General features: G+C 42.0%; 1 protein-coding gene across 4 annotated transcripts in view; it reads left to right on the top strand.

Annotated features, from left to right (window-relative positions):
- creb5b (cAMP responsive element binding protein 5b) overlaps positions 1-24,708 on the top strand; it is a 353,679-nt gene that overhangs the window by 145,498 nt on the left and 183,473 nt on the right. The window contains exon 1 of one of the 4 annotated variants that reach the window (XM_078239768.1): positions 12,173-12,217. The exons of the other annotated variants lie outside the window; for them this stretch is intronic. Within the exon in view, the coding sequence (XP_078095894.1) occupies positions 12,207-12,217 (11 nt within the window). The 5' untranslated portion in view covers positions 12,173-12,206. Of the gene's footprint in view, positions 1-12,172; positions 12,218-24,708 lie in introns of those variants that run through there. 4 annotated transcript variants of the gene reach the window in all.

The following is a 24,708-nucleotide window of genomic DNA, read 5'->3' as shown; positions in this document are numbered from 1 at the left end:
TGTGAAAAGGAGTTAAATGTCTTTTGTGAAAAGTTTTGTTGAGTAAATTTTGGACAATGTTAACATAATCTTGATAAACTCAAATTGGAAGGCTCGCAATTTTATTTAATATGAATGCAATTGCGTAGTTATGCAAAATTTTGTTATAACATCAATTGATCAGAAGTATAAGTAATAGTAAATATAGGTAAAGACCCAAAGTAATTACAAATTGACTGTTTAAAAATATGTAATTTTGAATAAGGCAGCCCAGAAATTTCACTTGCAAGACTCAAATACATGCTTTTTTTGGAAGTTAAAATAATGGATGTTAATGTTTGTTGTTTCACAGAAAGTTTTTCTTTCGTCCAATCCAACTTGCCTGTCAACCAATATTCAGCAGTCCAGCTAAGAAATACTGGAATTCTGTAAACTTTGATTGATGTATTTGTGAGAATCAAACTAACAAACATCTACATGGAAGTGGAGAACTTAAGTCGCCCATTTTTCTTTTGTTTGCACAACACGCAGTTTTCAAGATCAGAATAGTTAGGTGGATAGAGGAAAAGAGAATAAAGTAAAAAGGGAACAGGGTGGACATATGCAATTAGGAATATTTTTTCGCATGGAAAGTAAACACAGACATGGACTTATTGGGTCAAGTGGCCTGTTTCCACATCATGACTTTTACCTGTTTGTTGTAGTATATTACACCTGAAGAACCTGTTTTTTACTTATTGGTTGGCAGGATGTGGAGGCTACTGGCCAGGCCAGCGTTTATTACCCATCCTTAATTTCTCTTGAGATGGTGATGGTGAACCACCTTATTGAACCACTGCAGTCCATGTGCTGTTAGGAAGCGAGGCCCAAGATTTTGATACAGCGACAGTGAAGGAACAATTATATATTTCAAAGTCAGTATGGCGAGATGAAACTCTGCCCAAATCTACCTCTAATTCTGAAGAAATAATTAATCACACCATTAAGAGTTACATATGTAATTTAAACGTTCATATTAACATGTAGTTGGAGCTGCCCTCATTTCAGGCAAATGTAGAGTATTTTGCCTTGTAGATGGTGAGTTACCTGCCGCAGGATTCCCAACTTTTGAATTGCTTTTGTAGCCACAGTATGGCTAATGCAGTTGAGTTTGTGATCAGTGTTAACTAACCCCCAGATGTCTTCGTTACAAATCAGAGGTACTTAAACTGTATGGGGTACTTGAATTGGAAATACACAGAAAAAGACTTGGTAAATTGATTTCCAACTCCCGTCATAGTGAAAGAGGAGGTAATTGAAATATAGGATGGGTAAAAAATTGATGTAGAGGATGTGATAAGAAAAGCTGGCTGGCTGTACTTAAAGTTAATGGCTTGAATTATCTCTCCCGAGACGGCTGCTCAGAGTTGGGAAATTTTCCAGCTGGTTGCACCACCTCGGGAAAAGTAGTCGGAAATTACGGGATCTTTTTCCAGGGGAGGGTGCATGCTGGAATTGGCCTGCCATCATTGGACACAGATTGAAGGTGGCCACAGCAGCTGTTGAGCACCGAAGCACACTAGCTATAATGCCTGCCTTAGCTCTCTGACACTTCATCCAAGTTGCGTTTTGATATTGGGCTCTCTAGCCCTCACATTCACATCCATTCCCCATGCCTCTTCCATGCACGCCTCATTATCTATGCACGCGGGTGGCATGGTGGCACAGTGGTTAACACTGCTGCCTCACAGTGCCAAGGACCCAGGTTCAATTCTAGCCTTGGTTGACTGTGTTTGTGTGGGTTTCCTCTGGGTGCTCCGGTTTCGTCCCACAGTCCAAAGATGTGTGGGTTAGGTGCATTGGCATGCTAAATTGTCCCTTAGTGTCCAAAGATGTGTAGGTTAGATGGGTTAGGCATGGGAAACATGGAGTTATGTGGATAGGGCTGGTGAGTGGGCCTGGGTAAGATACTCCGTCAGAGAATCAATGCAGACTCGATGGGCCGAATGTCTCTTCTGCACTGTAGGAATTATTTGCTTATCCACACCCCTCCATCCACCCAAATGGCTCTCATACCCTCCACCCACTCCAGTGCCCCATAGTGCCTTCAATGTCAACCTATGCCTCTCCACCCAGTCACAATGGCCCCTTATAACCTCCATGCCAACCAATGACCCACCATACACTTCCAGTGGCTCCTCATACCCTCCTGGCTAACCTCTGTGCCCCATTCATCCCTATGTTCCTTTATAGCCCAATGCCAAATTTGTGCCAACCCATTACTCTCACTCATCCCAATTGTGCCTTTTAGCCCCTAGGTGAACTTATAGCCAACTCATGAGCCCCCACTCATCTCCATGTTCTCTAATAGCCCCGATAGCAACTCAATGCCAACTCATGCTAACTCATGCCCCTCACCCAACCACCTTTTCCCTTACACTCTCTTAGTCAACACACCAGTATCGTGTCAAGCTCAGGAGCCATGCTGAGAAAAAATAAAATAAAGTTCTAATTATTGATTACAATCGAAATTATTATAAAACCTCTCATTCATAGCAGCTCATTCAATACACTTAAATCCCCGCAAGTCCCATATAAAACTATATTTGTATTCATAACCCCACAGCAAAGTGAAATAATCCTTTAATAGCCTCTTGAAGCTGTCAATCAAGCTGTGAACCTACAGCCTCCCACAGTAATGATGATAGGTTGTGTAAGCAGTCAAGCAATAATAATGCTATAGTGTTAGCATTTAGAGTGATGTCAACAAATACCGACTGAAACTGCGAGCACAGATTTTTTTCAGTATGGACAGGCTGTTTCTTTTTAAAATTTAACAGGCAGGTGATCTAAATAACTTGCCAGTTTGACAGTTGCATAGACCTTATCTACCCTTCACAAACATTTACGTCTGCTCTAAAAAATTGTAACTCAATACGGAATAAGGCCCTCATTCCAGTGATAAATGGGTCTGTTTGATCAGCACTGATTTCAAATGGCCCTTCTGAATTCAGATTTGCCCAGGTGTGAGTCACATCCTGCTCCCATTTTCCTACTGGTGAAAATAGTATCTGTCAGAAACGGGTGTGGGACTTCCAAATCCAGTTTTCCTGTGCCATTTGGATATGCCATGGACTCTCCACAATTCCACAAAGATCTAAGCCATTAAAGCAACAGGACCAGATGGGATGAGTCTGAGGATGTTGAGGAAATTAAGATTTGTAATTACAGAGGTATTGGTCATAATCTTCAATTTCTCCTTAGATAAGGATTCATGCCAGAAGACTGGAGAATAACAAATGTTGCACCTTTGTTGAAAAAATAATGTAAGGATAAACCCAGCAAGTATTGGCCAGGCTTTGTGATTTTGCAGCACAATCACGAAGATTTGTGCTGCAAAATGTTTTACAAATGATACACCGGACAAGTTTAACAGTCACTTGTGCAAGTATGGATTAATTAAGCACAGATTTGTTAAAAGCAAATTATGTTTAACAAACTTGATTGAGTTTTTTGACAGAGTAACAGAAGTGGTTGATGAGAGTAACGCATTAATGTGATACATATGGACTTCTAAAATGTGCTTGATGAAGTACCACATAGTAGACTTGCCTGCAGAATTGAAGCTATAGAGCAAGTGGCAATATGCTACGAAGTTTGCAGTTTTTTGATACATGTTGTGATATTCTTCAAATTACACAAATTCAGGTGTGACTGGTAATTCACTAAAATTCTCCAGTCAGAGCCCAGGATTTTGAGACAGGCTGGGGCATTCAAGAGAAATCTTTTAAAATGGCATTAATAGAGACAAAATTTTGTGAGTAAATTTAATCAAGATAATAACGAAATATAGGATTTTTAGATTTGTTTGAAACACTATTTTTGGACATTAGTAATTTCACTTACTGAAAAAAAGGGTTGAAATTTTATTTAACTGCTTGTATTGAATCAATTGGTTTACATTTCTATTTTTTTAAAGTATTAGATTCTTCTGATTGGCCATTTTAAATTGGTTGCTTGTTGTGGTTTACTTTTAGTCAATCAGCAATGTGACAATAAAATATCAACACCTTTTAAGTGTTACTTTATAAATATTGATATTTGAAATGTTACTCAAAAATTGTGAATTGAAAAATAAGATTAACGCACATAGAAAACAGATACTAGATTTTAGTACAGATATTAGTCAGTCACCTGTGGTGATACCAAGGAATCGAGGTCACGTGTTAACTACAGCACAACAGTGGGTATTTGAGTCAGTTCACATTGATTTAATTCAGTTTGCTTTTAAAGTGGTAGATAATACTTAGTTAAGTTGCAGAACTTAGAGCAATTTGGAAAGTAGAAGTAGCCCCGTTCGCATCATTGAAGTTTCTCTGGAGTACAAGCTAAGGAGCGGAGAGGTGTTAAAGTGAAATGCTGTACCATTACAATTAGCAGGAGGCTGCAGTTATAGCATGGCAACTTTATATAGTCAATTTCCATTCTGTGACATAGGAATTTACATTGTGACCAAAATGTAACATCAGGAACTGAAGATTATGTGACCTCTGTTCATTCTGCATTCTGCACTAAGCATCAGGTGCCCTTCAAAAATACTTAGGCAATTTGACCTCTCAATATCATGTGGCATTAGCTACTTAGAGTGCAGACACACACAATGGATGAAATTGACTATATTTTTAATTTATTACAATTTCTTTGCTTTTGCACCATGCCTATGTCCTTAATTATAAAACACAAACAATTTTTGCAGATTCAACAACTGAAACAAAGTACAAAACATCTAATTGAGCATATAGTTGGAAAAGATAAATATGAGATATCAAATTTTGGTAAGAAAATAGGATGTCTCATACTTGGGAAGTAAGTATCTAAATTGGATTAAAGAGCAAAAGGATCTGGGGGTATAAATACATAAACCACTGAAAGTTATGATACAGACCAATAAGGCCATAACCAAAGAGAACCAGGCAGAGAAGTGGAGAAGTTATGCTAAACTTGTAATGAACATTTGTTAGGCCACACTCAAGGCAGAATGTTTTGGAAAGCAGTCTTTCCCATCCCACAACTGGAGAGGTCTGTGGGGAACATATCCCTGCCTATCAGAGATGCCCTGAATCTATTTAATACGCTGAGGCATGTTAATTGGCAGAAAGCAGGACTTCTGCCCCTTACTTGGGCAGCAGTCCCACTTCAGAGTTCTCTGACCAATCTGATTAAGAACATAAGAACTAGGAGCAGGAGTAGGCCATCTGGCCCCTCGAGCCTGCACCGCCATTCAATAAGATCATGGCTGATCTTTTCGTGGACTCGGCTCCACTTACCCGCCCGCTCACCATAACCCTTAATTCCTTTACTGTTCAAAAATTTATCTATCCTTGCCTTAAAAACATTCAATGAGGTAGTCTCAACTGCTTCACTGGGCAGGGAATTCCACAGATTCACAACCCTTTGTGTGAAGAAGTTCCTCCTCAACTCAGTCCTAAATCTGCTTCCCCTTATTTTGAGGCCACGCCCCCTAGTTCTAGTTTCACCCGCCAGTGGAAACAACTTCCCTGCTTCTATCTTATCTATTCCCTTCATAATCTTATATGTTTCTATAAGATCTCCCCTCATTCTTCTGAATTCCAATGAGTATAGCCCCAGTCTACTCAATCTCTCCTCATAAGCCAATCCTCTCAACTCCAGGATCAACCTAGTGAATCTCCTCTGCACCCCCTCCAATGCCAGTATATCCTTTCTCAAATAAGGAGACCAAAACTGTATACAGTACTCCAGCTGTGGCCTCACCAGCACCTTATACAGTTGCAACATAACCTCACTGTTTTTAAACTCCATCCCTCGAGCAACAAAGGACAAAATTCCATTTGCCTTCTTAATTACCTGCTGCACCGACAAACCCAACTCCTTGAGATTCCTTCACAAGGACACCCAAGTCCCTCTGCACAGCAGCATGCTGCAATTTTTTACCATTTATATAATGGTCCATTTTGGGGTTATTCCTACCAAAATGGATGACCTCACATTTACCAACATTGTACTCCATCTGCCAGACCCTCGCCCACTCACTTAGACTATTTATATCCCTTTGCAGACTTTCAGCGCCCTCTGCACACTTTGCTCTGTCACCCATCTTAGTGTCATCTGCAAATTTTGACACACTACACTTGGTCCCCAACTCCAAATCATCTATGTAAATCGTAAACAATTGCGGTCAACACTGATCCCTGAGGCACACCACTAGTCACGGATCGCCAACCAGAAAAACACCCATTTACCCCCACACTTTGCTTTCTGTTAGTTAACAATTTTCTATCCATGCTAATACATTACCTGTAACACCGTGCACCTTTATCTTATGTAGCAGTTTTTGGTGTGGCATCTTGTCAAATGCCATCTGGAAATCCAGATACACCACATCCACAGGTTCCCCATTGTCCACTGCACAGGCAATTCTGTAGTTTCAGCAGTGCCACCAAGCAGTGCCCAGAGTCAGTGATGAAGTTCACGTCTCATGGTGAGGAGTGGAGGGGAAGGCCAAGGTGGTGGTGGTGGTGGGGGGGTTGGGGGGGCGGGTGGGAGAGGGGGGCTTGCTATCTGAAGAACAGGCGGGGACAGAGCATACAATGCTCCAGACCTAAGGGAGTGGCACCAATCTTGAAAGGTGTCCAGAGCACCCCAACCCTGAGGCAAGAGTAGTATTACCTGCTAGGCTTCCTCCCCATGCCTGAACCCCTCCTGCGTGTCTCATAATTGAAGCTGGGGCAGGAAGTGGCCCTTAAGTGGCCATTAATTAGCTACTTAAGGACCTCAATTGGGGTGAGGGTGAACTGTTCCGGGCCTTGACTGCACCTGTAAAATTGCAGACTAGTAGGGGCACAGGTGGGAAGGTAGCAGGAAAATCACCCAGGGAATTTTACAGGTCCCCTACCTGCAAAATCGCTAATGGGAGCCCAACAAATTCTGTCTTGGTGTAGTGCCTACAGTTCTGTTCACCATATTACAAAAGCAATGTAGAGGCACCGGAGAGGGTTCAAAAGAGATGTATAAAGGTGATGCAAGAAATGCAAGCTGATACCTAACAGGAAAGGGTGAACAGGTTGGATCTCTATGGCTGAGGGATGAATTCGAGAATTCATGAATTTGTGAAAGGATTTGGTAGAGTAGACATGATGAGAATGTTTCCACTTTTGGGAAGACTAAAACTGGAAACTGTCAAAATAAGGTATTGTCCAAAGATGTGCGGGTTAGGTTGATTGGCCATGCTAAAATTGCCCCTTAGTGTCCTGAGATGCGTAGGTTAGAGGGATTAGCAGGTAAATGTGTAGGGATATGGGAGTAGGGCCAGGGTGGGATTGTGGTCGGTGCAGACTTGATGGGCCGAATGGCCTGTTTCTGCACTGTAGGATTTCTATGATTCTTTCTAAGATAGCCACCAAGAAATCAAATGGGGAATTTGAAGAAATGTCTTTATTCAACTCTTTTGAGTACATGGAATCTGCTGCCAAATAAGGGAGTAATTGAGGCAAATAGCACAGATGCATTTAAGGCGGAAGGTGGAAAAGCTTACGAAGGAGAAGGGACTTGAGGTTAGTGCTGACAGATGAGGAAGGATGAAGGCAGGGGCTCAAGTCCAGCATTTACTAGTTAGTTAGGCCAATTAGTTACTTTCTGTGTTGTATATCCTATATAGCTTTCAGTAGTTATGTGTTTGCATTTCTAGGTCTCTGTGTTCCTTCATTACATTTAGCACTTTCTCTTTGACTGTATATAACAAATTTTTGTTTTTCTAGATGTGTCTCCAACTGTCTTGCGCCTAAGCTCTGGAATTCCTTCCTTAAAATTTTCCACTTCTCTCTTAAAACCTACCCCTTTGACCAAGCAGTCATAATGTTTCCTTCTTTTGCTTGCTGCTAATTTTTGTCCAATTACATTCCTGTGAAGTGCCTTGGAACATTTTACTACATTAAAGACACTATATAAATCAAGCTGTTGCTTTCCTTCACAAAATACATTACCTCACATTATTCTGCATTAAATTGAAACTGTCCGCTATCTGCCAATTCCACTAACCTGTGAATGTCCTTCTTTGATCTTTTACAGTAGCCTTAGTCCCTTACTCTTTGCAAAACCTCCTATCTTAAGTCTTTGACAAATTTAGTATAATGCTTGCAATACCCCACTCAAACCATTTGTATACCTTGAGCTATTGCGCTTGCTCTTCAGGATTCAGTTTAATATGGTTCAATCAGTTCTGCTGATGAAGAATCTGGTTTTGTGCTAGCTGTGCTCAAATTTGTATAATCAGATTTAAGGGTGTCAAAGTGAGAGCTTTGCAGGAATGTGTGGTTTGGAAAGCTGAGATGAGGAGGTCAATACAGCATTACAAGGGAGGGTGTTAAAGTAAAATTTGAGAGACCAGAAGTTGAGGAAGTCAAATATAAAAGTCTGATAAAGAAGACAAGGAAAGGCCTACCAGATATCAAAACAAAAAAACTTTAAAAAAAAAAAATTCTTCTGTGGAATGTGGGTGTAGCTGACAAGGCTAACATCTGTTGTCCATCGTTAATTGCCCTTGAGAAGGTATAGGTGAGCCACCTTCTTGAACTTTTGCTTCCCACTTGCTGTAGGTACACAGACAATGCTGTAAGGAAGGGAGTTTCAGGATTTTGATCCAATGACAGTGAAAGAATAGCGATATAGTTCCAAGTCAGGATGGTGTGTCAGGAGGGGAACTCCTGCCTGCTGCTCTTGTCCTTCTAGATGGTAGTGATCACAAATTTGGAAGGTGCTATTGAAGGAACAATGGAGAGCTGCTGCAATGCATCTTGTATATATTATTCAGTGCAGCTGCCGTACATGGTGGTGGAGGAAGTGAATGTTTGAGTTGGTGGTCCCTGTTGAGCTTCTTGAGAATTGTTTGAGCTGCACTCATCCAGGTAACTGGAAAGTATTCCATCACATTCCTGACTTGTGCCTTGTAGATGGCGGACACGATTATCAGAGTCCGATATAAGTTACTTGCCTCAGAATTCCCAGACTATTTATGTGGTTCATCCAGTTCAGTTTTTGGTCAGCAATAGCCTCAGAATATTAATAGAGGCAAATTCAATAATGGTAACACCATTGAGCCATTAAATGTCGAGGGTAGATGATTGTTTTTTCTCTTGTTGGAGATGGTGTGACACTTGTGTGGCCCAAGTCTGAATGTTGCCCAAATCTTGCTGCATCTGGACATGAATCAGTATCTTAGGATTTTTCTTTATTTTTTTAATGGGATGTGGACATCACCAGAATGGCCAGCATTTGTTGCCCATCCCTAATTGCCCTTGAACTGAATGGTATTCTGGGCAATTTCAGAGGGCAGTTAAGAGTGAACCTCATTACCATGAGTCTGGAGTCACATGTAGGCTTGACCAGATAAGGATGGCAGACTTCCTTTCCTAACGCCATTAGTGAACCAGATGGGCTTTAACAACAATCAATAATGGTGTCACAGTCATCATTACTGAAACCTGCTTTTAATTCCAGATTTATTAACTGAATTTAAATTCCACCAGCCGTGATCAGATTTGAACCTGTGTTGCCAGTGTATTAACGCAAGCAAAAGGCAAAATACTGCGGATGCTGGAATCTGAAACAAAAACAGAAAATGCTGGAGAAACTCAGCAGGTCAGACAGAGTCTGTGGAGAGAGAATAAAGCCAACGTTTTGAGTCTGCACGACTCTATTCTGTTTCCACAGATGCTGTCAGATCGGCTGAGTTTCTGTTTTTATTAACTCAGACCTCCGCATTACTAGTCCAGAGACATTACCATTAAACCACTATCTCCTCAAACGGTGCTGAACATTGTGCAATCATCAGTGAACATTCCTACTTCTAACCATATGATAGAGGGAAAATCATTGATGAATCAGTTGAAGATGGTTGAGCCTAGGACCCTACCCTGAGAAAATCCTCTCGTGATGTCCTGGGACTAAGGTTATTGGTCTCCGACAACCACAGTCATCTACTTTTGTGCTAGGTATGACTCCAGCCAGTGGAGAGTTTTCACCGTAATAGTCATTGATTTCAATTTTGCCAGTGGGGTGATTGTAGGGAATTGAGAGGTGTAGGAATTGAGAGGTGTAATACTGGCTGCGAATGTGGTGGCTAATGCTATGTGAAGGGTGAGATTTTGTGGGAGCAGGATGTTCGGGAAGTCGGAGAAGAAGAGGTTAGGGGAGTTTAGATTATGTTAAAATCACTGAAGAAGAGTTGCTCAGCACAGAGGGTAAGGAAAGAGAGAAGGAAAGAGATATCTTTGACAAAGATTCCCTAAGTTTTGGGAGGGAGGCAGTTGATGATTTGGATTGAAGCGTGAGGAACTAACAAGGTGAATTACTCAAGGAGAAGAAGGTACAAGATGAATTAGAGAAGAGACTAAAATGGAACTGGACAATACAAATTGCACCAGTAATTTGGCAATTTGGGCGCAGCAGGTAATGTAATCTGTAATGATATAAATTATAATGTAATCTATAGTTAGATGCAGAGGCTTTGGTGAAAGGGCAAGAGTTACAGCATGTAAGCTAGGCCTTTTGTTACAGCCAAGTGGTAATAGGTTCATCCACTATGAAGTTATTAATACTGCAAATAAGTTGATTGTGAGTAGACTAATATAACTTTTCACACTTTTTATAATTTTAGAAGGACTAGATGCAAATATTAGAAAATGAAAAGCTCTGCTGCTGAGCTGAAGCTTCCCTAGTTTTGAAAGTAGGTTTGAGATAAAGTTGCAATAGGGTGCCCTCGTTTCCATGATTTTTTTCTTTGCGTCTAGTGAGGCTCTGAATTGGCAGTAGAATTTTGCAATTTCCCACCAAAATTGTGCTATTTCACAAAACTAATTTATTTATGAAGATATTTGCATTCACAATGATCAGGTTTGAGGAATGTAGAATAACTTAAAATACAGTATTTACTTGGATGGCTCGATGTTACTGTTATCAACATTCAGCATTCGCTGACACCTTTATGTCCACTATTTTGATATAGATATGAACCCATTTATTTTAAATGAAAAGACACCTTGGTTAAAATAATGAACAGAGGGATGTCCTAGAAATACACGAAGCATTTAATTGCTAATATTGACAATTTCCAGGCCAATTAGTATTTATTACTTATTGTATTTTGGCAGCATGGTGGCGCCATGGTTAGCACTGCTGCCTCACAGTGCCAGCGACCTGGGTTCAATTCCCCGCTTGGGTCACTGTGCGGTATCTGCAAATTCTCCCAGTGTCTGCGTGGGTTTTCTCCGGATGCTCCGGTTTCCTCCCACAGTCCGAAAGATGTGCTGATTAGGTGCATTGGCCATGCTAAATTCTCCCTCAGTGTACCCGAACAGGTGCCGGAGTGTGGCTACTAGGGGATTTTCACAGTAACTTCATTGCAGCATTAATAAATAAACGTTAACTTTTAAATTGTACAATTCGAGGTATGGATTGTAAATAGCATTTGAGAAGACTGTGTAACTTTATATAAATAAATAAAATCAGCTCAGTTCATTTTAAAAAAAGAAAATGCTCCATCATTTTTGATGGGGAACACACTAAAATTGCTGTTTTCTTTCCCTTGATGAAGCGGTTAAGTAATCATATTTCTCTTCTGTTAACATTTTCAATAATTGTGTAATGAATTCCACAGCACAAAATCTAGTTTTAATTCATAACAAGAAACTTGATGCAACTAAACTCGCTAGAACATATTCTACTTAACCTCAAACTGGCTGTTAAAGCTTGTCATGGTTTATTTTATCTGAATTTTCTTGGAGTGAAATAGGGGTACTGTGCACATTGCATTTCTGTTCACTCTATCTTGATTCTGATTAAAACCAATAAATCACTTATGCTGCTCAAAGTGTTTATTCTGAACTTTAAACAGCTGCTGCTTCTTTGAGGCAGCACTGTTTCTCTGTCTGTTTATCCCGTTTCCAATGGTAATAGCACCACCAAGTCTCTGTATGTCTGGAACTTGGCCTGGGGTTGTTTTGGTTACATTAAGTTTACTTCGGGCTTGCCAGATATAGTGGTGACTTCATAGTGCTGAGCTGGGGAGAGTGGCCAGTGCATTACATCATTGCCTGGCAGGGAGTCAGATGGGAAGGATATGACTCACACGGGCTAGTTAAGCCTTGGCTCTTATCCTTCATGTACACTGTGCTCTCATGTTCTGTACATCAGCAGGGAATTCAAGCTCAGTGATGTCCATGAGGTTTGTTATCAATTTTCAACTTTCATTTGCTAGTTATTGAGCAGATTTTTAATCTTTACAAATATTATCTTTTGGATCATTTCACTTGGTGTAGTAACTTTGCCATAGTTGTCACAACATGTTGAGATTTGGTTTTGTCTTATTATTCTACTAAGTTAGTGCTAGAGATTTGCCGGCATGTGAATTGACAGAGTAAAGGTCCGGTGAACAATCCTATATACAATGATGTAATGCCTAAGCTCCGAGTTAGCTCAGTAATCTGAGAGTAAAGGGCAGGGTTTCAAAGTATTCACCTGGTCTCTTGGGGATTAGCCTGACACTTGTCAGTGGCTAGCAGCTGGCTGTGACCAGTGACTTATCCGAGTCAGTCAATCTTTGCAGCTCTTTAGCCGTAAAGTGTTAATGCACTTCTCGAGGAGTTTGGCAGCCTTGTTTGTAACAAAAGACCTTACAAACTGTAATGCATTAAAAAATGTAAACTGATGAAAACTGATCTGTCTTGTTATACAGAGTTTTAAAATGGTTTAAGTTTTTGTCTCATTGAGTGCACATGTGGGATTAATTCTGTTCAAATGTTCACAGAAATTAAAATACTTGTTCTGAAGGAGAACTGCGTAAAAAAGATATAAAAACTTGGACTGTGCGGTTTTCTCAACTTACTGCTGACATAAAGACACCTATACGAGACATAATGCAAATTAAGCTTACTGTAGGAAAAACTTGTTGGTTCCAGGTGGCTGGGAGCAATTCTGCAATAATTTAATTTGAGAACTGCCAAGATAATGATCTGAGCCGCCCACTTAAGAACAGTCTTAGTGGGGCAAGTCCAACAAGAAGCATAATTCTATTTAAGCTATTCTCAGGCAGTATGAAACAAAGAAGCTTTTCAATGGTGCTTCCCACTGCAAAGCAACTTTAACTGTTTCTTTCTGCGTTTTCTGTTAATTCTTCTCTCTCATTATTTTCAGTTTTGCTCTAGAGATTGTTTATAACATTGCTGGAAAGCAGTCAAAGTACAACAATCCATAATGTTATTTTGCTGTAATTTGCCTTAATCTAAATACTATTGGCACTGTGCAGAAGGTGTCCCCTTTTCCACACACCTCCTATTTTTACAATCTTTTCCTTTTGGGTTAGAGTAAGTTCCAGGTGGTTGAAGCTATCCTGGAACCCGTGAATACTCATAGTTCTTTCTTAGCCTGTTTTCGTTAAGATGACCAAAATCAGAGATAATAAAACCTAGGAAGGAAACTGAATATTAATTCCAAAATAAAAAGGCAGCCCGCAAAGGCATATAATGAAAAAATTCCAAGCATTCTATTGCTGGTTTTCAGTAAAACTCGAAAACAGCTGCTTTGTGAGATTTCCAATTCACTGTATATTTTGCAATTAATTTTTAAAATAAACTTTGAAACGACAACCATCCTATTCTTTAATGGGGATTCAGGGAGACAGTTTGTTGCTACACCTCTGCCAGTGACACTCTCTTAGCAGACCCAAGAAAGTGGAATGGCACCAGTAACCTTCCCCCCAACTCTCACCCCTATTCTCCTGACCAATTTGCTTTTGTGTCTTGTGAGGAAATGTAAGTACATCAACCTGATATACTGTGTAAATTGCTGCGCAATTAATTTTAAGGGCGAACCTGTACCTTTCTACGCTGGGGCACGGAGCTTTGGTGCACTAAACCAGTATATTGCCAAGACAGCTGTTTCATCTTGTTTTAATACCCTAGATGGTCAATTGAGTGATGTAAGTGGCTTCCAGTATTCATGTGATTTACAATTAATTTAAAATATAGCTGTCTGTGTAATATCGGTGCTACTGATTTTAGAAGATTTTTGATCACTATCAAAATCTTATCCTTGCATGTTTTGATATGGAGTGAAATCAAAAGATGGATAGGAATATCTCAAAATACTGTTTCTATTTTGACAGGGGCAGGAGGTGAAATTTCATGTTTAACGGACTTGAGAATTTATCAGTTATTGATTGTCAGTCAGTGATATATCTGGACTTGTGATGTGAAGCATACATTAATTGGATCATTATCACATGTACTGTTAGCCTGTTCTTTTCTTTCTATGTTTTAATATCTACACACTTAACAGGAACTACCCAGTAAATCTATAACATAACCGGGGAAATTTTCAGATCATGCCACACCTGGCGCAGATCGCGTTGATCTCGGAAAATAGCATGCAGGTCTAAAGTCAGCTCTGCGCCCAGTGCCAAACAGTTTACAATCATCCCAGTCCCTTTCCAATGTCACAAACCGGATCGAGCTCAGAAAGAGCACAAAGCCAATTAGTATATTTAAAATGCTGGATTCTCCCCCCCTTCTACCGTCCTTCTGACCTTCAAGTGCAGCACGAGAACGGCAAGACTCACTACTGGTCTCCACTAGCGGAGACCGGGCACAGTGGCTACGCCAGGGGGCTTGGAGGCAATTGAAGCCCATGCGTGGTCAGGTATATGGCCAGGCAGTGCCCATTGGGTAGTGCCCACTAGACACACTGGCAGTGCCAATTGGGCAGCGCCAAAGAGGTGGGGCTTATGATGGGGGGCATGCAGGGGGATTGTGCAGGGGCTCATGCAGGGGTGGAGCATGATGTGGGGCATGTTGGGGGTCATGATGTGGGGGAGGGGGGGGAATGCCAGGAGTCAGGCAGGGGGCCCAATCAGGAGGGCCCTGATTCCAGCGACCCATGTTAGGGAGGGCGAACATGTTGCCAATTAAGGGGGGGGCAGTCCCGATGTCCGTGATGGTAGGGAGGGGGGCTGCCAATGCACTGTGAGATTGGGGCGCGCTTGTGAAACAGCACCCAAGTGCGTTGCAGCCAGGCTCACTGGTGTGTTTAGTTCCCGTCCCCCTCAGTACCGGTGTGCAATTCACCACTCACCCAAAACGTGACTGAGTGTGGGACGATTGCTGTCCAGCGCCTGGATGGACTGGTATAGGTCGCTCTGGTATTCTCACCGATATGCCATTAGTTTTTTGGAAGGGAAGTTCTGCCCAACATGGCATGAAAATGTAGATGATCACCAGGGATTAGAGCCACATCAGGACCACAAATAGTATTCTACCATAACACTGATATTACATGCTGCAATGTTGAGATAATTTTTCCTCCTTTTACCTTTAATAAAATGTAATCAACAGCACAACAGCCTATTTATTCCAACTGGCCTATGCGACTGTTTATACTCCATATGAGCTACCTCCCATCTAATTTTGTCCTCTTACCCTGCTGCACATATCTCTACTTTCTTCATTAACACAGAAACATAGAAAATAAAAGCAGGAGTAGGCCATTCGGCCCTTCGAACCTGTTCCACCATTCATTTTAATCATGGCTGATCATCAAATTCAATATTCTGATCCCGCCTTTCACCCATATCCCATAGAAACATAGAACATATGCATCATGTATGCATCAAGCCTTCCTTTATTTACATTAATCTGCTTTAACCCTTTGAGGTGGATGGAAGTGTCTATTTTTATTTCTCTTAAATTTTTGACTCCTAGCTGGGTTTGACTTAGCCCCAACAGCAATTCTTCTCATGTGATCTCTGCACAGTGAGTGATGAGAGGTGGGTGTGCACCTAGGATGCACCAAATTCTGCTTGTACACTCTCAGGTGTGTACTTCCAATGGGGTCACTCCATGACTATCAGGAGCAGGCGACCTTGTCAATTTTATCTTCCCTCAGACAGCGTAGTTGTGGTCAATTGTAATTCCTTAACCCCAATCGCTGCTGAGATCTGATGTTTCAGTGCATACAGAAAATCAAATTTTAAACCTTCCTGCGCCATGTGGTTCAACTGTGAGCCAAATAAGCAGTTAAAAATTGAGATTGCATAATATTTTTCAGTATCTTACATTATTTTTTGCTGGTTATTTGCCCCGTTAGTAAGTGTGATTGACAAAGATGTGACTGAATGAAATCAAACCTGTTTTTTAGCTCCCTCGATGGCACAAGCAGAAACATATTCACTGCCTGTTCTCTTTTGGGCGGCAGAAATCATTTTGATCATAATTCAGATTTTAAAAAGGAGGGCTTGCTACCTTTGTGGTTTTGGTGTTTATGCCAATCTTAGCAGTAGGTTAGTACACATTTACACAGCTCATAGCAACTGAGACCTAAAGAAGCTACTGGATTATGTAAAATCACAACACAGGTAGATGTATCAGGAAAAAATGCTTTCAGTGCAGGCATGAAAATTTACTCTTAGTTTAACCAGTGGTGGCATCTTCATATTCATTTGGAATTAACCCGAAATTAGGAGGTTCCATGCCAATAGAATAATTGAGAACAGTAAACACAGAAAGTTGGGATGGCAAAGAACAAAATATCTATTTAATTTCATTTTTGATTTCGTTTAATCATTCACCCAAGTTTAACTAAATTTATTAGCCAATCAAATCCAGCTGTTTCAGAAGTGATTGACTGACTGAATTTAATTTGTCTGGGCTACAGGCTCAAAACCCAAACTGAATCAATTGGAACTGGAATTACTTGGCTGTGTAGCTTCCACATAAAATTGGGTCAAATTTGTTAAACCTTTGACATTGTTCAAACCACGTGGAACCAACACAGACTTCTTTTTCAATTGACCGACGCATTTTAATTCAATATTACTGAAAATACTCTAAAACAAAGATGCCTCACATTAGCTTACACACACCTAAACTGGGCTGCTCTCATCACCTGGAATAGGAAATTTGCCTTAGGGGAGATTGCTGTTTCTGTAAAAGAGGTTCAGTCTTCCTTTTCTCATGAATCACTTGATTACACTGCATGTCTGCACAGGACCGACACTGTTGCTTCTTTGTTTTAAAGCTCGTTGTGAGGTAGAGTCATTTTATGGGTGTCTCAGAAAAAAAAGGTTTGCTTTCGAGCCAGTTAAAAGGCACCACCTTATTATTTGTGGAAAAGAAAACATGTAGGGAATCCCAGTCAAGACGAAAACTACCTTCAACGGTGAGACCATGGTAACACTCAACAAATAGATACATAATATATATATATATAAATTGTTAGACAATAAGAAAAATATTCAGCTACAGTGGGTAACAAAAATACTGCAGATACTTAGAAGTAATACATAGAATATTATTTATTTATCAAATTCACTTAGAGGAATAGCAATAACTTGCTTTAATATAAGACCTTCAATATAAAAGACATCCTGAAGAAAGGTATATGTGATTAGTTTTCCTCGGGGAGAGACTAAATTAGGTGAAGCATCAGACTGCTTCTTTGACGTTCACTACTGGATGGGCAGAAATTTCATCCAGTTGATTATTGGGAAGACTGCAACAATCATTTTCAGTTTCTTCTCAAAGATCCTCTCCCTACCTACTGACTGCATTGCTCTCCCTGGCAACAGTATGATATTAAGCCAGTCTGTTTGCAATCTTGGTGTAACATCTGACCTTGAGATAAGTTTCTGACCTCATATTCCCACCATTACCAAGACTGCATATTCCATCTCAGTAACATCACCTGACTTGGCCTCCGTCTCAGCTCATCTGCTGCTGACACCCTCATTGATGCTTTTGTTACCATCAGTATTCCAGAGTGAGTATTCCTGCCGGACCCCAACATTCTACCCTCTGTTTGTCTTTATTGAATAAATTGGCTGAGTGGATTTAAATTGAAAATGAGTAGAGCAGAATAGAAAGAACTGATTGTTGTAGTGGGTGTGGGGTGAGTATGTGGGTCATGCAGATATTTATTGTTTTATATTATGGTCTGGGCTACGGTCAGGTTGGAATTATATCCTAACAGACCCTCAGGCAGCGGGAGGTGGGTTGGGAACCTGTCAATTTGTTCTGTCAATGGGGCTTTGAGTAACTCATTATAGTATTAGCATCTGCTTCCAGGATTCCCGACCAATCATGGAGCACGAGCAAAGTGATGCACCAAATCTGTCAGAGGAAGGATTTAGTTAAAGAGATCTGAGCTGTGGTCAGATTGGCTGAACTGTATATTGATTCATGAAACTTCAACAACCACACAATTGGAAAGACCTGGGATGGATTGCCAACCCTCTGCCATACTCCTACCATACTTGCCTCTGCCATGCCTCACTATATTCTTACTCAGAGACCCTGCTGTGGAATCTGAACAAATGAGTGAGGTGATGTTTACCAAGGAGGGACAGAATGGCCAGCCTCTCAAACCATGCAGGCATGGATGAGAGAGGATAAGACAATGAGCAGCAGGTGTGTGGTTCCATAAACTTGGGTACAGTGGCCCAAGAGGTTCCAGGGCCTCAAGAGGACCGGAAAGATGAGCAACATAACATGTTCAGGTGCCACAGATATTCCCATCAAATACCTGAACAGCATATTCAATGCCACCTCTCCTGGTACCTCCTCCCATCTCCTGATGAGCACTCAGCACTTACACCCAACCTCATCCTGTTCATCTTATTACCATCCCAAAACTATGCTTTCCATTCTCCCTCCACAATGTTGTTCTTCCTTCCACACAGTCCATTCCATTGTTATTTGTTCATGGGATGGCAAGGCCAGCATTTATTGCCCAATCCTAATTACTCCAATAGCCTCACACCAAGACAGGGCTGCAGTTATTCGGTTTACTATCTGAAGGCTTCCCAGCCAGTCAGTTTCACTGAACAAGCACTCCCTACTGTGTTACAACTGTACAGGAAGTTTGTGAGACTGTACTTTGAATACTGCATACAGTTTAGGTCCCCTTATTTAAGGTGGGCTATACTTTCATTAGCGGCAGTTCAGAGAAAGTTCACTAGGTTCATTCATGGGGTGAAGGGTTGAATTGCGAGGAAAGGTTAAACGGGGCGGCACGGTAGCACAGTGGTTAGCACTGCTGCTTCACAGCTCCAGGGTTCCGGGTTCGATTCCCGGCTTGGGTCACTGTCTGTGTGGAGTTTGCACGTTCTCCTCGTGTCTGCGTGGGTTTCCTCCGGGTGCTCCGGTTTCCTCCCACAGTCCAAAGATGTGCGGGTTAGGTTGATTGGCCAGGTTAAAAATTGCCCCTGAGATGCGTAGATTAGCGGGTAAATATGTGGGGGTAGGGTCTGGGTGGGATTGTGGTCGGTGCAGACTCGATGGGCCGAATGGCCTCCTTCTGCACTGTAGGGTTTCTATGATTTCTATGAGGTTGGACCTATATTCATTGATGTTTAGAAGAATGAGAAGTGACTTTGTTGAAATAGGTAAGATTCTGAGGAGGCTTGACAGGGTAGATGCCTAAAGAATATTTCCCCTCGCTAGGGAATCTAGAACGAGGGGGCATACCTTCACAATAAGAGGTCTCTTATCTATAATGAATATGAGAAGTGTCATTAATCTTTGGAATTCTCCACCCTAGAGAGCAGTGGTGGTTGACACTGAACATATTCAAGGCTGAATTAGACAGATTTTTGATTTATAAGGGAGTCAAGTGTAACAAGGTCAGGCAGGATAGTGGACTTGAGGCCACAATATGATCAACCATTCATTTATTCAAGGGAAGAGCAGGTTCAAGGGGCTGAATGGCCTACTCCTCCTTTCTCTTTTGTCATTTATGTTCTTACCTTGTAGACCCTGGCGAGTTCCACACAGCTTGGGAAACCCAAGCAATGAGTGTTAATGCTAGAATGCTGGGTTAAATTCTCATTTAATTGGGGAAGCCTTTAGAGATCACAGACTGGTTAGGCTTCATTTAGAGTAGGGTGTCCAATTCTGGCTTCACATTTTAAGTATTGGAGAGAATGCAGAGGAGATTTACTAGAATGGTACCAGGAATGAGCATCTTCATTTATGTGGAGAGGATAGAGAAGCTGGAATTGTTCTCCTTTGGAAGAGGAGGTTTACAGAGAGATCTCATAATGGTTTTGATAGAGTAGGTAGGAAGAAACTGTTACCACTGGCAGGATGGCCAGTAACCAGTTTAAGATTATTGACAAATCCAGGGGCAGAGTAATGAAGATATTTTTAATGTACCTAATCAGGAACAAATTACCTGAAAGGGTGGCAGAAGCAAATTCAATGTTAACTTTCAAAGGGAAATTCAATACAAACTCGAAAGGCAGAAATTTGCAGGGCCATGGGGACAGGGCAGGAAATTGGGAATGATTGGATAGTTATTCCAAAGAGCTAACACGACCTGATGTGTGGAATGGCTTCCTCCTGTGTTATATGAATTATCTTTAGATTCACTTATGGCTCCACTCTTGCTCTCTTCCAAGTACACCTTTTTTCACAATAACCATTTGTGCTCCTTCAACTCAATTCTTACCAAACTTCACTCCCTGACCTCTATGTTAGCTGATAGTGTTAACTGTTCCTCTCCTTGAATATTGTAGCCTGCCTCTTCAAATCTTCTATCACCAAGCTCCCTCTGAAAAAAATCCATCCTTTATCCCTGTGCCCTTGTAAAGTAGTGTCTTATCCCCAACCTCCCTTTCCTCTCCAAAGTTCTTGAACGTGTTGTTGTCTCCAAAATTCATTCCCATCTTTTTTCTAACTTCATGTTTGAGTTCCGCTGACCAGGATTCTGATCCTATCACAGTATTGAATTGGTCCTTATCAAAGTCACAAATTGTATCCTTTGTGTCTGTGACCAAGATAAACTATTCCGCCTTATCTTTCTTGACTTGCCTCCAGTCTTTGACACAGTTGAGCACAGCAGTGTCCATCAACGCCTCCCTTCTGTTATCCAGCTGGGTGGGTCTGCCCCCACCTGCTTCCATGTTTATCTATCCAGTCACAGCCTGAGAATCACCTGCAACGTCTTCTCTTTCTGCTCACTTACTATTCCCTCTGGGGTCCTCCAAGAATCCACAATCTTCTGAATCTCTGTGCTCTTCTAATTCTAGCCTCTGGCACATGCCCAATTTTAGTTCAAGCTAAAAACAGAAAATGTTGCAAAAACTCAGCAGGTTTGGTAGCATCTCTTTCCACAGATGTTGCCAGACCTGCTGAGTTTTTCCAGCTTTTTCTGTTCTTATTTCAGATTTCCAACATCCGCAATATTTGGCTTTTATTTATATGCCCAATTTTAGTTTCTCCGCCATTGGCAGCAGATCCTTCGCTGCCTGGGATCCTGGTTCCTGAATTCTCTACCTTTGCCTTGCCACCTCGCACCACATTTATCTTAAAATCTAGCACTTACCTGTCCTAATAACCATTTACGTAGTTTGGTGTCAAATTTTGTTTGATAACTCTCCTGTGCAGCACTTCAGAATATTTGACTATATTAAAGGTGCTATGTAAATGTGAGTTATTGGCATTGTGAGCCTATTAATTACTGAAGGTTTATCAAGATGTAATTCAGATAAATTTTCAGTCCAGCATCCATTTGCATGTTTTATTTTTTTAAAGAAAAAGGTTGTACATTTTTTGAATTAGATTAAAATGAAGACATGCTTTGCATGGCCATCGTTTATTTTTCCCTAACCCTAATTTTTCCCTAACATCAACTCGGAGAGAGTTGATGGCTTGAAATTTTGTCATCAGACTAACATTGAATCTTTTTTGACAGATATTTCCTTTTTTAATTTCATCAATTGTCAGAATTTTGGTTCTAAAGGATTTGTAAATGAATTTGTCTTAAACGATATTAAAAGATCCAGTTATCTTGGCATATCTATATGCATATTAAAAGGAGGGAACTTTGCGCTAACTGGAACATGGAATTTTCCCATGCCCCCCCCAATGGGTTCAATGGCAGGCGGGGGGAGAATTTGGCAGGAGACCCAAAAATCTGTTTTATGCAGGCAAACATTTCCTGTGAGATCTTCCACTGGTTTCTCCCATGGCAGATTGGGAATCCCACTGGAGGCTGGCGTGAATCCGACTTGAATCCCACTAATGGGATGCGACTGAAGGTCCGACCAGAATCACCACCACCCCACCTCCCCACCCCTTCTCCAGTGAGAGTGTTCATCTATGCAACCACTTGTGATAAAAATTACTTAACTTAAAAAAAAAAAATCTCACCCTATTACTGTATCTAAATGTAGCCGAGCCATCCATAGCAGGGGTAGAGGCAGCTTATGGAGTTGTCGGCTCTGTTGCCTTTGATGACTTTAGCGGCCATCCTCTGGAGAGTGGAGGCCTGGAAGGCCCCAGCTGGCTTTAGCTTTCCACTGGTGGACCAGCTGCTCCCTCGGCAGTGACAGAGGACAAGGCTGAAGGGGCCACAGGTGGAGGAGATTCTGAGGAAGCAGACAACCTCTCAGAGTCCTCAGTCAATGATTTAGGGGTGTGCAGCTGCTGTTCCTCCTCTCTTCAGGTGCCTGAGGGCCCTGGCCTGACTCCTTGAGGGGAGGAGGCACCCAGAGAGATTTTGTGGTGCCCCCTGACCCCTCGTGTTGCTCGTGCATGAACTCACCCATGGCAGCAGTGATGGTGTGCAGGTCTACGCATATCTCCAGCAGAAACTGGGCTTTCTGCTGGATGTAGGTTCCATGGCATCTGCCACCAACTACCCCCGCCCCCACCGCATACCCCCATGGAGATCTTGATGTGCACTCATGTGGACACCACTTCATCAGACAGCAGGCAAATGGACTCCTCCAACTCACGTGCCACTCTGCTGTTTTCAACAGCTCTGTCTGATCTTCTCCCCCCTCTTGCTTACTCTCCACTATGAGTTGGAAAGCTGGTTCCAAAGGATCATCATCAGACTGGGAGCTCATAGATGCCTCTTCCCCAGCAGGACGCCAAAAGCCGGGGAACTGAGCTGAATGTGTCCCCTCCTGCTGTAGACATGTGTCTGTGCGATGACTGCCATTTTGAGTGAGCTTTCCTGAACTATCACTAATACTCACTGAGCTGTGTGTACCCCAGCTGGTAGAGGACGTAAATGAGCACTGTAATGCCTTGAATGGTGTGAAGCTCTCCTCTTTCGCTTCTTCCTGGTTGGGACTGAAGCTTCTTAGAACGTCTTCCTCCCTCTCCACAGACCTTGATCTCTTCCTGGAGGTGCCTGTGAGGTAGAAGGCTGCAAGTGACAGCATCAGCTGCGTCCAAGATGGAGGCATAGTCAACCCTCAGGTTTGCATTGAATGGATGAATCCTTACCAGGTGGGTGGCCAAGGCCAAGCTCCCCATCACCGATGGCTCTTGCCCTCTGAACTCCTGCAAGCTCTAATGTCCTCTTCTCAAACTCTGAGTGCCCTGACATGATCACCACCTCCGCCCCTGGTCTTCTCCTGTTCTGCACGATGGTGTCACAACTTCTACTCAAAGAAGAGAATGCTTGAGAGGAGTTATATGTTATATCAGTTAGAACATTGGAATTTAGCTCATTCCCCATTCTTCCCCTCATAAGATAGCCCACTTCTATGTGAATAGTCTTCACCAGTGTGATTTGGGCAGAAGGGTTGGGCAGAAGCGCTCCAGAGTGCTGAACACATCAACATGCTTGGGGATCGCTCATACATGCATGTGATTTGTGTAGGCTGCTAGTTCCCTCTATGCCTACGCTGGGTTACTTCCTCAGCAACTCCCCTTCCCAACCACCCCATTCCATGTAATGTCCCGTGGCTGCTGAAGGGCAAAGGAGACAAAGTGATCACTCCATCACAACATGGGTGCACTGAAGTGGGGTTGTAAGGCAGGACTTGCCGTTGCCACTGGTACTTGGACCCTGACATATTGGTGTCTTTGTGGATTCTGTCACCATTGGTGTGACTTACCCTGGCAGAGTGAATAAGGTTGTTCATCCTCTTGTGGCACTGTTTGGCGACCTCCTGGGCAATGAAGGCATCAACCACCTGTGAGTATACTGCATTGGTTTCTTTGCTGGGCCTCCTCCTACCATAAGCTGGGTAGAGAATATTCCTCAACATGGTCGAGGAGGATGCACAGGGAGGCATCACTAAACTTGGGCATCGGGCATTCACCTCCCTTTCCTGACATCTCTCAAAGGACAAGTACTGAAAGTAAAGATTACGGGTGCCTTTTATATATGGCACCTGGGTACGATGGCAGTATGTGTGCCATCAAACCCACCCCACCACCGAAAATGTCACAAAACACTTGGATGCATAATTAATGAGGCTGGGGCTGGAAGATATGGTACAGTTTTCCATTAGCCTCCACAGCAGGAAACATTCCCTGTCCCTGCCCCTGCCATGGGATTTGGTTCCAGATGGGAGAATTCCACCCAAAATCTTCATTCCATAAATTCAGTTTCCGATAGTGTTAGCAATGCCAATATTTGTACGTGCTCATGTGCTCTGAAAGGCAGAAGAAATTTTAAGTAACTTAATAAATCTTTTGCCATGTTATTCAGGCATAGAACTGAACAGCGAACTAGTTCTGGTGTCACCACGGCTCAGTTGGTAGCACTCGCGCCTCTAAATCTGAAGGTGTTTGGTTCAAGTTCCACTGTCGGACTTAAGAACAACAATCTAGGCTGACACTCCAGTGCAGCACTGAAGGAGTGCGGAACTGTCAGAGGTGCTATCTTTCAGCTGAGATGTCACATCGAGGCCCCATCTACCCC

Source organism: Mustelus asterias, chromosome 2 (assembly GCF_964213995.1).
Source record: "Mustelus asterias chromosome 2, sMusAst1.hap1.1, whole genome shotgun sequence".
Taxonomy (NCBI): domain Eukaryota; kingdom Metazoa; phylum Chordata; class Chondrichthyes; order Carcharhiniformes; family Triakidae; genus Mustelus; species Mustelus asterias.
This window is presented reverse-complemented; position numbering and strand designations above follow the sequence as displayed.